At 41.8% G+C, this 11,973-nt stretch overlaps 1 protein-coding gene and 1 long non-coding RNA gene across 2 annotated transcripts; both read left to right on the forward strand.

Moving 5' to 3' along the window:
- Positions 1–972: 972 nt before the first annotated feature.
- LOC117461873 (uncharacterized) lies at positions 973–1,663 on the forward strand. Its single transcript, XR_004553763.2, has 3 exons — positions 973–1,059; positions 1,185–1,271; positions 1,463–1,663. It is a non-coding gene; the product is annotated as an uncharacterized lncRNA (long non-coding RNA).
- A 305-nt stretch (positions 1,664–1,968) lies between these two features.
- On the forward strand, positions 1,969–3,666 carry LOC139433546 (zinc finger MYM-type protein 1-like). The gene has a single exon (XM_071202594.1). It carries the CDS (start codon positions 1,969–1,971, stop codon positions 3,664–3,666), a length of 1,698 nt encoding a protein of 565 aa, XP_071058695.1.
- The last annotated feature ends 8,307 nt before the right edge of the window (positions 3,667–11,973 follow it).

Below are 11,973 nucleotides of genomic sequence, written 5' to 3' on the forward strand. Positions count from 1 at the left end.
AAAACAATTCTAACATAGGGGGAAATGAGCCAAAAATCTAAAACGGTCGGTCTAAGAGCCTCTGCTTTAGGTGTTCACAGTCAGAACATGCTAGAGCGCTGTGCATTGATGGGTATCGGTCAAGTGTTTATAAAATTGAGCATTGAGGAAAGAAAGACTAATGTTAGAGAACTATGAAGAGGCAAAAGCCATCCGGGGCGCAGTATAAAAAAAGAAGAAAAGAAGAAGAAGAGAAACGTGCCAAGGTGAAAGGTATGCAATTTTGATTGTATTGTCAACATTAGCAAATGGATCATGTAATCTTGCTAGTTAGCCAAGCCAACGTTAGCTAGCCAGCGTTTGTTATTGCCATTCAGTCAAAACTGTCATAAGGCTATTTTCGTTGTGTCATGAAATAGAAATATTAGTAATAATAACAATGTTAGTTTTGGTGTAGCGAGCTAGCCAGTGTGGTGGAATGTTAGTTAGTTGGTAACGTTAGCTAACGTTAAGTTTACCTCAGAAAGCACATTGACTATCCGAGTCAAACCATGTCATAATGTGCGCTAACGTTAGCTAACTAGCTCAGGGGTTCTCAACTCCAGTCCTGTTGAATGTTTTCGTTCCAACCCAGAACTAACACACCTGATTCAACTGTTCTAATAAGATAGGCATAGCTCTTGATTAGTTGAATCAGACCTGTCAGGCTGTCCAAATGCTTATTAACTAAATAATAGCTACATTTAACAAATGGAAATTATTCAATGTTGATAATACAAATGTGGTATCATTTTAGATTCACTTTTAAAATATCTGGAACCACCTGTTGAATCAGTTGACAAGGAACAGCCATGCACCTCAGCTGTGCCGGCTTCCTCAGGTGAGTGCAATGTGTCAATAGATGTTCCTGATGATAAATAATTTAATGTGAAATCCAGTCAATATATTTGCTCTTGTGTGTTCTTTCTATATTTATAGACCTAGAACCACATGAAGGAACGTCAGAACAGCAAGCTGCTCATCCTGATGAGATGACCACTGATTCCACCCTGCCACTGACCACTGTGCCTGTTTGTTCTGGTGAGTACAATACGTCAATAGATGGTCCTGATGTGATGATAAATAATTGAATGTAAAAATGACTGTCGTGCCATTTCTAATCCAGCCAATATATTTGCTCTTGTGTGTTCTCTATATATGTATAGGCCCAGAACCACTGCAAGGAACGTCAGAACAGCCTGCTGCATCTCATCCTGATTGCACCACAGATTCCACCCATACACTCTTCTCAGGTGTGTGTGTGTGTGTGTGTGTGTGTGTGTGTGTGTGTGTGTGTGTGTGTGTGTGTGTGTGTGTGTGTGTGTGTGTGTGTGTGTGTGTGTGTGTGTGTGTGTGTGTGTGTGTGTGTGTGTGTGTGTGTGTGTGTGTGTGTGTGTGTGTGTGTGAAGATATTGTGGATATGAGGTGAGAAAATGTGCTTCAGATGCAGCAAAGACAGACGATCCACTACCAACCGATCCTGCTGATTGCCCTTCACATCTCACAGACACAATGAGAACAGAGTTTGTTCGCAGAGGACCATATCAGATAACACCTGATTTCATTTTCCCAAGGAGAGATGATGGGAGAAGTTGCCACCACCAGTACTTCAGCAGGACCTTAGTAAATGGAGAAAGGATCAAAAGAAGTTGGGTGACATATTCAAAAAAGAAGAACAGTCTTTTTTGTCAACTTTTCTCTCCAAAACAAATTCATTTAACAAATGCAGGACTGTCGGATTGGAAAAATGCAAGTGCTGCTTTGACCAGCCATGAAAATAGTCCGGAACACCTGAACAATTTGGCGTCATGGAAAGAATTGGCAGTTCGATTAAAACAAGGTACAACAATAGACAAACAAGAGCAGGCCCTCCTTGAGGCAGAGAAGAGTCAGTGGAGAGCAGTGCTGACACGACTGGTTGCTATTGTACAGTCTCTGGCAGGGCGAAATATGGCATTGAGAGGAAAGACAGAAATACTCCACTCTCCTTCAAATGGAAACTTTTTGAAAGAGGTTGAGCTTTTAGCGCAGTTTGACCCAGTGATGAAAGACCACATCCACAAGATTAAAAGTCAAACATCCCACCACAGCTACTTGGGCAAAACCATTCAGAATGAGTTGATTGAATGCATCAGTGGAAAGATTCTATCAACAATAGTGCAAGAAATAAAGAAATGCAAGTACTTTTCCCTCATTTTAGATTGCACCCCGGATGTTAGCCACACTGAACAGCTGTCAGTAGTCATCAGAATTGTGACACTGGAAGAAGACCCCCAGATTAAAGAGCACTTCATGGGATTCCTAGTAGCAGAGGAGTCCACTGGTGAAAGTTTGTCCGCCCTGATTTTGAAGAGGCTGGAGGAGTTGCAGATTGCCTTTGATGACTGCAGAGGACAGTCATATGACAACGGCGCAAATATGAAAGGGAAGAACAAGGGAGTACAGGCCAGGCTACTGCAGTTGAACCCAAGAGCTTTATTTGTGCCTTGTGGGGCACATACACTCAATTTGGTCGTTGCTGATGCTGCCAAAAGCTCCAAAGATGCCATATCATTTTTTGGCATTGTGCAGAAGCTATACTGCCTGTTTTCTGCCTCTACACAGAGATGGGCCATCCTCAAGAAACATGTCAACCTTTCACTCAAAATGTGGTCAGAAACCAGATGGGAGAGCAGAGTGAAAGCTGTGGAGCCTCTGCGATATGAAGCCGCAGCTGTGAGAGAGGCACTGCTTGAGGTGAGAAACCAGGCCAAAGACCCAATCATCAGGATTGAAGCCCAGTCTCTGGCAGAAGAAGTCGGGTCATTCCGCTTTGCACTGTGCACAGTGGTCTGGTATGACATGCTAAGTCAAATTCAGCAGGTGAGCAAACTCCTGCAGTCCCAAACAATGCAAGTGGATGTAGCAGTAAGTCTACTGAAAAAGACTGAAAAAGCTCTCGAATCCTACAGAGCCACAGGCTTTGTGGCTGCACAAACATCAGCCAAGGACATGTGTGAAGACATGAATGTGGACGCAGTCCTTGTGCAAAAGCGGCTGAAGTCAACAAAGAGGCACTTCTCATATGAGTCTCCTGATGAGCCATTGAGGGATGCCTTGCAAAATCTGGAGGTAACCTTCTTTAACGTGGTGGTGGATGCTGCAGTGTCAGCACAAAAGGAGAGGTTTACCACTCTTAAACATGTGCAAGACAAGTTTGGCATTCTGTACAACGTCCCAGACCTGCCACACCAAGAGCTGATGAAGCAAGCAGAGGCACTTGCACACACCTTAAGCCATGGAGGGCAATCTGATTTGGATGGGAAGGAGCTGGCTCAGGAGTTGGAACATTTACCTGACTTGCCATCAAAGAGCATGACAACTCTTGAGTTGTTGAAATTCATACACACAAAGCAGCTCACCGAAATATATCCCAACTTGTGTATTGCTCTGCGGATCAGTGCAACGCTACCAGTAACAGCAGCTTCAGCCGAGAGGAGTTTTTCCAAATTAAAACTCTTGAAAACATACCTGAGGTCAACCATGGCTCAAGAACGCCTCAGTGGTCTGGCTGTAATCAGTATTAACCATGAGGTTGGTGGTCAGATTTCATATGATGATGTGATTGATGACTTTGCAGCGAGGAAGGCCAGAAGGATTGCACTGTAAATGGAAACCAGTAGGAGCTAATATGTAGGCTAACCTTGTGTGATGATAGGGAGTGGAATGTAAATAGTTCTTAATTTGTTATTTATTTAGCATATTATATATTGATTATTTGACATTTCTTCTTAATTTTCTTTGAAAGCAAATGTGCACATTCTTTTATTGTTTGTTATTATTATTATTATTGTTTGTTAGCTAAGTTGTTTGTTTTAATTCTTTAGTGTGAACTTTACATTTATTCTTAGCTCTTGTTCTTGCTTGTAATAAATAAAGGTGCAGTACTTTACTGTATAACTGTTAAGATGTTTTGATTGTTTTGGGGGGGGGGGTGGCGCAGTGGTGAAGCTCGCCTAGGGCACCAAATGTGCTAGGTCCGCCCCTGTGTGTGTGTGTGCTCAGCTCCGCTCTGTGTGTGCGTGTTCGGTGTGTTTGTGTGTGTCCGACACCCCCGGCATTTGTTTTCAAATTACCACGAACAGTAATTTACACAAATCTGGTTCTCCATATTTATATGTGTATTCCCAAGTGAAAGAAATTCGTTTAATCTTAATCTCTATGTGCTATAGTCCTGCCGGAGTGCACCGGAACGAACGATACTATCATAAACAAATGCCCACACACACACAAAACGAGGCCACGCTTTAGTAACTCGTGCGCACGCTTTAGTAACTCGTGCGCACGAGTTACTAAAGCGTGCGCACGAGTTACTAAAGTGTGCGCACGTTTTATTTATTTTTCTCTCTGTGAACCCTCCAGGGCTCCGTACTGTAGTGTATATGTATGTATATTTTTTTGAAAATCTAGTGTATCATTTTCCTACACATTTATTCACTGGGGTCTCTAACCTGCAGAAAAGGGAACGCTGAATCAATCTGAACAAAAGTCATATTAAAATTAGCAACTGTACTTTAAAAAGGTATTAGAATATTATATTGAAGACATTATCAGTGATATTTTTTACTGGCTTAATTTGATGGTTCCCAACTAGGGGGATTTGACCTCCCAAAGAGTCATATCATTGAATCAATGGGGTTGTTAGATTATTCAAAAGGGAAATACACTGAACTTTTTTTACCTCTTTACTGTGAAATACTAAACTTGTTGAGCCCTTAAGAATGATTCAAATAAAACAAGCATTGAAGGTAACTTGTAGACAAGAGGGCATGACTAAATGGTGCTATGCTTTTAAGAGTCACAAGATCACAGTTGGAACTTCTGTATTCATAAAAGCATTACTAAGGAGTCACAGGTTTCTTACTCTGAATTAACAACTTATATTGCAGATTGCTTTGCTGTATTTTCTGAAGTCTTATTATAATGGTTTCCAGGATGGATCAGGTTTTTTTATGACCTTTCTCAAATTGTTGCTTCTTTAATTGCACAGTACTAGATAGTTTTTGAACTTGAGGCCTTAAAAAAACTGTTCAAATAAAACATTCAAAGAAAGAAGAAGTTTTTTTAAATGCTTGAAAAATTGACTATGCTAACAGAAACAAATCTTTTACCCGCAGCTGTTTCTTGATTGAAAATATTCAAGCCTCCCAGTCCGTGACTTTTCCTGAAAGTGTGTTATGTAGCACTCTCTGTTGTTAAAAATTGTCGATATGAAGTCAGATTGAAAAAATTGCCATTGATACCCATTAGCGCCAGCGGGTAATATTTACCTTATAGAAAATGCAGTGATTTTCGCGCTATTGATCTTGCGCGTGAAAATGGGGGCCTCGCTGCAGTCTTCCTCCGGCCCTATATAGAAGCCCTGATTGGGAATTAGGAGCACCTGGGGAGAGGCTGCACCTGGGGAATCAGAGGGAGAGAGAGAAAGACACACACACCCACACAAACACTACGGCATGTAACACCCCCCCCATAAAACCAAACAAGTGTTTGGCCACAGTTACCAAAAACACTCAGACTATTGGACATAAAACGTGAAATCTCACCTACGGGACTGTACATCGGCGACCACATTATCTGCTCCCTTCTTGTATTTGATGACGATGTTGAAGTCTTGTGCCAACAGGGCCCAGCGCATCAACCGCTGGTTGTGGTTGAACATCTGGGACAAAAATACAAGTGGGTTGTGGTCGGTGTACACCACCACTGGCGTTGAACTGGACCCAACATACACTTGCAAATGCTGCAGGGCAAGGAGCATGGCCAGAGTTTCCTTCTCAATGGTGGAATAATTCAGCTGATGTCGCTTGAACTTGGTTGAGAAGTAGCACACAGGATGGCACACACCCCCATCACCTTCCTGCAGCAGAACAGCACCAGAACCACGAGCATCCACTTCTGATTCACGAAACACAGGGACCAAAGAAATATGCCTACTCACGTCAAAGGAGGCAGCAGGACCAGAAGGTGTAATGGCATAATCACCCACCACAGCTGCTTGGAGCTCTAGCTGACGCATCCGGACAGCAGTGTCTGCCTCCAACTTCCTGATCTCCAGCTCCCTCCTGAGCTGAAAATCCCTATCACGCTCCTCCCTCTCACACTGGAGACGAGCCATACGCACTTTTACCCTGGCATCTAATTTAGACCCTGTAGGTGAGGATCCTGCCAAAAGAGTCAAACTGAGGTATGGTGAAAAGTATTGCCTGTTCCGTAGCACTTTGAACACCAGGAGTAACACCAGGAGTAACATCAACGCGGCCTCCACCATGAGATACTGCTGCTACAGCCCCGGCCACCGTGCCAGGAGATTCCACTAAAGTAGGCAGACTCAAAACCCCCTATTCAACTAGTCCAGTTAGCACAGTAGCCTTGAGTTCACTTTTAACAAGAGCAGAGGAGACAAACGTGATAATGCTCAGCAACTACCCGCAAGTCAACCTTCCTACACCAGTCTAGCTGACCCACAGTAGGACTGGCCACAAACTGCTCCAAAACAAAAAGCCATCCTTAGCAACGGCTACTTACAATTTATTTGTATACAAACTTCCCCAGATCCTGCCTACCAAACTTACCTAACTATCTTCTGGAGCGCGCCGGGCTCGAGGCGACTTTAAAAGGCAAACATCAGCGGCCGAAACCCTGAATCGCCTGCCCCCAACAGGGAATAAATCCCCACCCAGGATTACCCCGAAAATAAACAAGGCAAAATAAAAAATGAGTGCCTGAAGGAAAGACTGATTCAGCCCAGCTAGACACTCCCCTATCTAAACTGAGGAAGCTTTTAAACAGTAAGATACTTCACAGCCAATGCTACCAAACACAATATCAACGCTAAACCACAAACAGATACTCACTCTCGTCTCAAAGATCGGACGAGCCCCCATTCGTTACGTTCCCTCTAAATCTAGGGGTACCAAGGGAAGTAACAAAACACAACGTTGATCAGGCACGAGAAAAAAAGAGAGGAAACCGTTCTCTGGAGTCACGAACAGGCCTTTTAATAGTCAAAAAGAAGAACACGGGCTGCTCACGAGCTAGCTTGCATATTTAAACTAGTGTCCCATACCCAGGAGCACATCTCTTAGTGAGCTACAGAACACATGTTGTACGCATGCAGCCAGAGGAGGAGAATGGGCGATCACTGCATTCTTCCTCCAGCCCTATGGAGGCCCTGATTGGGAATTAGGAGCACCTGGGGAATCAGAGGGAGAGAGAGAAAAACACCCACACAAACACTACGGCACGTAACACCACCATTACCGCCAATTGGTAAATGTTTGCACTCACACTTTGTATGAATAAGCTTCACCCCTCCCAGCCGTCTGACAGCCGTTGAGAGGGAGGGATGACGCGACAATGACGCGTACTGAGATAAAAGCACAACACTCAACGGCAGCAGCATTCGGTGTCCTTCCGACCAAATCCGCTCAAACAAATAAGCTTAAATAAGGCGTTTACAGAAAAAGCTTCCTCCTCCAATTTCTAGTGACGTCACCAGCACCTTATTTTGAAAGGTTAAGAGATATTTTAAACTCTAAGCCATACAAAATCTAAGGTGTGCTTAAAAAAAATACACTTTTCCTCATTGAAAAAACAATTGAACATACCGTATAGCACCATACATGAAAGAGGAATGGTTGAGTGTTACAATTATAGGCGTAAATATAACAAAATAAGTATTTACACTTGGTAACCACACTTTTGCTGCTTTATTAGGTTTTCTTTTTTTTGGTGGGTTTTATAAGGTTTTCCCTTAAGTGTAGGTTTTGATATTGTATGATCTTGTGACTGTTGAGAAAAAATCAAAATAAATGTATTCATCCTGTATTAAATGAAATCAATTGAACAAACACACTGTATTGCCATAAGTTAGTCTCTCTCCGTTGGTGCGCTGGGCTAATGCTAATAATGCGTCTTCACAAAACCTTTCGGAGTTTTACCGGGCTTGGTTTGAAATTCGCCCAGCCAATCAGCAATGGGAACCTTTTTCTCCCATGAAAGTACCTGCTCTCTGGCAGGGACTAAAAAGGGGGTGAAAAGCTTCTCATGAACTAAGTTCTAGTTCCGTATTTTTTTGGTGTGAACGCAACATTTCAAGAACTATCGGAACTATACTGGGAAAAGTACTCTGGTGTGAAAGCGCCTATTGACTCCTTTGCATATGCAGCAGCTCCCTCTCAGCAGGGGGGCTGCCGGAGAAGAGGGAGTGCCGTCATGAGGTGCTCCATTGATGGAGGACACGCTCCTTTTCAACTGAGACTCACTTGAGAAAAACCTCATCCATTCCCTTCAGAGATAACGCATGCTTCTTTGTAGGCCGTGGCGGACACAGACGCAAGATGTCCAGCAGCGCGACGGAGATGGATTCTACCCATTTTACAAAACAATGCTCTATATACATGACAGAGAGCGGAGAGATCCTGGAGCCTCAGAGGTTTTGCTGCAACACGGCCTCCCACTGACTGATAGCACTGTCCAGGTTTCATCTGTGAGAATATTCTAAACACTGATGGGTCTTTTTGCATCTCTTTCTATTCCCCTCAGAGACATATTGCCACAGTGAAAGGCTGTGCCGAGTCTCATTTTTCAGTAGATCATCTCACTCAAACATTCTTTTCAATGTGGGATTACACAAAGGCACACAATACCTCTCAGGCCATGTTGTTCCCATACAAGTAGATGATTTACTCAAAAATATATTTGTGAGACACTACAGGCAAAACATATTTTTTCATGCAATGATATTTTTGTAGAGATTTGGCTATTTTGCCTCCAATATGTATTTTTTCAGTAGAAAAATAACACATTTAGGTTTTATATATAATACTAACTTATTGGATCTGTAGGTTTCTTTTTAAACATAGTATTGGATAAGCATTGGATGAGGCCTCATTTTCATATGTAAATATACCATTTGAGAAAACTGAAAATAAAAAAAATCTTGTAAGGGATATTCTTTATTCCAAAGAGTTTACAAAGGGTTTTGATCATATTTCATTAAAAACACTTATTCAAATAACATTTAATTCCTAAAATCTAAGGCAAAACATGTTTTCCTTATCGCTTTTGTACATGTATTCAGATGTTTCCCTTTAACTTTGAATATTTATAATATCTTTTTACAATGTTCAGATTTCTGTTCTCAAATGGTGCATTTTTAAACATAACATTGTTTAAAACTTGTTATACAAACAATGATGTTATATTTTATATATTTTTTAAACCTTATTCACTAGTATCTCCATTTGAATTTCAAATACCCTTCTGTGTATGAAGAAGAATCTCATTGTGAAGGCTGCTTGCCCCTGTGTCTCTGACTTATTGTTGCACCTACTTCCAACTCTGTTTAGTTATATTTCTTTCAAATCTTCCATCCAATTCCATCTCAGACACAAAAGGTGTCTTTGTGAAGGGACGCGAAGAAGAATGACAAGTCCTGGATAGCTTGAAAAGTGTGTCAGCGTCATTTGGAAACATCATCTGAATATTGAGCAGGCGTTTGATGAGCCACCCGAAAAAACACTGTCACATCCGACATTCTAATAAAGAGCGCTGCCATTTTACAAAGCATTTCACCACCTTTACAATTAGAATCAGAAAACCTTTATTCCAAAAATAGCCAGAAATAATTGAGGCAGGTCTCAAATATTAAAGATAAAAATATAAATCACACAAATGACAATTACCAACAATACACAGAAGCAAAAAGTGTAGCATGAACACTGAAAATCTGAAACGTTGACTTTAAAAAAATGTATTATGTCAACAGATTTCACATTACGGTATTAGGTTAGTTGAAAGCAATAATATTAAAGGTCACCTATCATGCTATTTTTAGGCAATAGCATGAGTATCAGATCTATAAAAAAAATGTCTATGAAGTGTTTTGCTCAAAATACCAAACAGATCACCCATTCTAGCCATGCCTCATATCCCTCTATTTCACTTCCTGTTTCAAAAGTGCTGATTTGGGGTTTAAAGCTTAAAAAACTAAAACAATTGATTAAACAAAGGAGGGATCTGAGCTCATGCGGGACCCGGCAGCTACTGTCCAAACGAAATACTGCCCTGATGAAACGCCATATCATGGATTATCAAGGATTATCTCTGAAACAGTCTGGAGCTCAAAGGCTTTCTCTCTTGCCGGTTATACCACAAGGTGAGTTCCTTTTTACTTCCTGCTTCTTCACACACATGCTCTCCAGTACAGGTTAGCTCTGAGTGTTAGCGATAAATGTAAACACCGACCAAATTACGTCCAAAACAGTCAGACATTGTTTCTGATAGCAACTTTCTGACAGTGCCGTGGGTCTGCATTTCTGATATTACGTCGTATCGGACGCAAATCCGGATCAGCTCCGTTGTAGCCCCGTTTTTAGAGATTTGGGTACGGAGGAAAAGAGAGAGGGTTTTATTTGCTGACGCTGCGTGAGTTCCCTGACACACCGGGGACACGTATTTACAGTTGCAAGAAAAAGTATGTGAACCCTTTGGAATTACCTGGATTTCTGCATAAATTGGTCATAAAATGTGTTCTGATCTTCGTCTAAGTCACAACAGACAAACACAGTCTTCTTAAACTAATACCACAAACAATTATATGTTTTCATGTTTTTATTGAACACACCATGTAAACATTCACAGTGCAGGGTGAAGGCTAAAGACTTCTTCAAGAGCTACTTGGAGTCAGCCAACCTGGAGTCCAATCAATGAGACGAGATTGGAGGTGTTGGTTAAAGCTGCCCTGCCCTATAAAAAATACACACCAGTTTTGAATGTTCTATTCTTAAGAAGCATTGCCAGATGTGAACCATGCCTCGCACAAAAGAGCTCTCAGAAGACCTACGATTAAGAACTGTTGACTTGCATAAAGCTGGAAAGGGTTCCAAAAGTATCTCTGAAAGCCTTGATGTTCATCAGTCCACGGTAAGACAAGTTGTCTATACATGGAGAAAGTTCAGCACTGTTGCTACTCTCCCTAGGAGTGGCCGTCCTGTAAAGATGAGTGCAAGAGCACTGCGCAGAATGCTCAATGAGGTGAAGAAGGGTCCTAGAGTGTCAGCTAGAGACTTAAAGACATCTCTGGCACATGCCAACATCTCTGTTGACGAATCTACGATACGTAAAACACTGAACAAGAATGGAGTTCATGGGAAGACACCACGGAGGAAGCCACTGCTGTCCAGAAAAAACATTGCTGCACGTTTGAAGTTAGCAAAAGAACACCTGGATGTTCCACAGCACTACTGGCAACATATTCTGTGGACAGATGAAACCAAAGTTGAGTTGTTTGGAAGGAACACGCAACGCTATGTGTGGAGAATCCAAAGGGTTCACATACTTTTTCTTGCGACTGTATGTATAAAAGACATCAAAAAGTGCACTTTGCATGATAAGTCCCCTTTAAATTTAAATAAAAAATTGTAGATTCAACTTAATGGTATGGCTTTCAAATGTATTGACATAATATAATTAAAGTCAATGTTTCCGTTTGTTCAGTGTATAACGTGTGATATGCCAGGTAAGGTGTAGTATATATTGCACATGACAGATTTATTACAGAAGTTAAATTGTCTAACGACAAGATAGCATAGATGTTGCTATGCAGCTACAAAGGACATCTTAACTGGATCACTGCAACAAAAAAACAACACAATTGTTGTAGAGTTTGAGGCACAAAGCTGAGCAGGGTGTTGTCACGGAAGCCCTTGTGGGACTGACCTGAGCGCGGGAAGTGACACGGAGCCGCAGCAGAGGAAGAATGGCCCAGGTGTGACCTCTGACCCCTGGGGAAGTTATAACTAGAACACAGAGCTCAGGCCTGATGCTTTATCTTAATTTAAACCCAGGTTGTGTCAGCCCCCATGGCCCGGACACTGACTCCTGTGTGAAGGAGCATTTTTTGCTACTTTA

The sequence above is a fragment of the Pseudochaenichthys georgianus genome, chromosome 3 (genome assembly GCF_902827115.2).
Source record: "Pseudochaenichthys georgianus chromosome 3, fPseGeo1.2, whole genome shotgun sequence".
Taxonomy (NCBI): Eukaryota; Metazoa; Chordata; class Actinopteri; order Perciformes; family Channichthyidae; genus Pseudochaenichthys; species Pseudochaenichthys georgianus.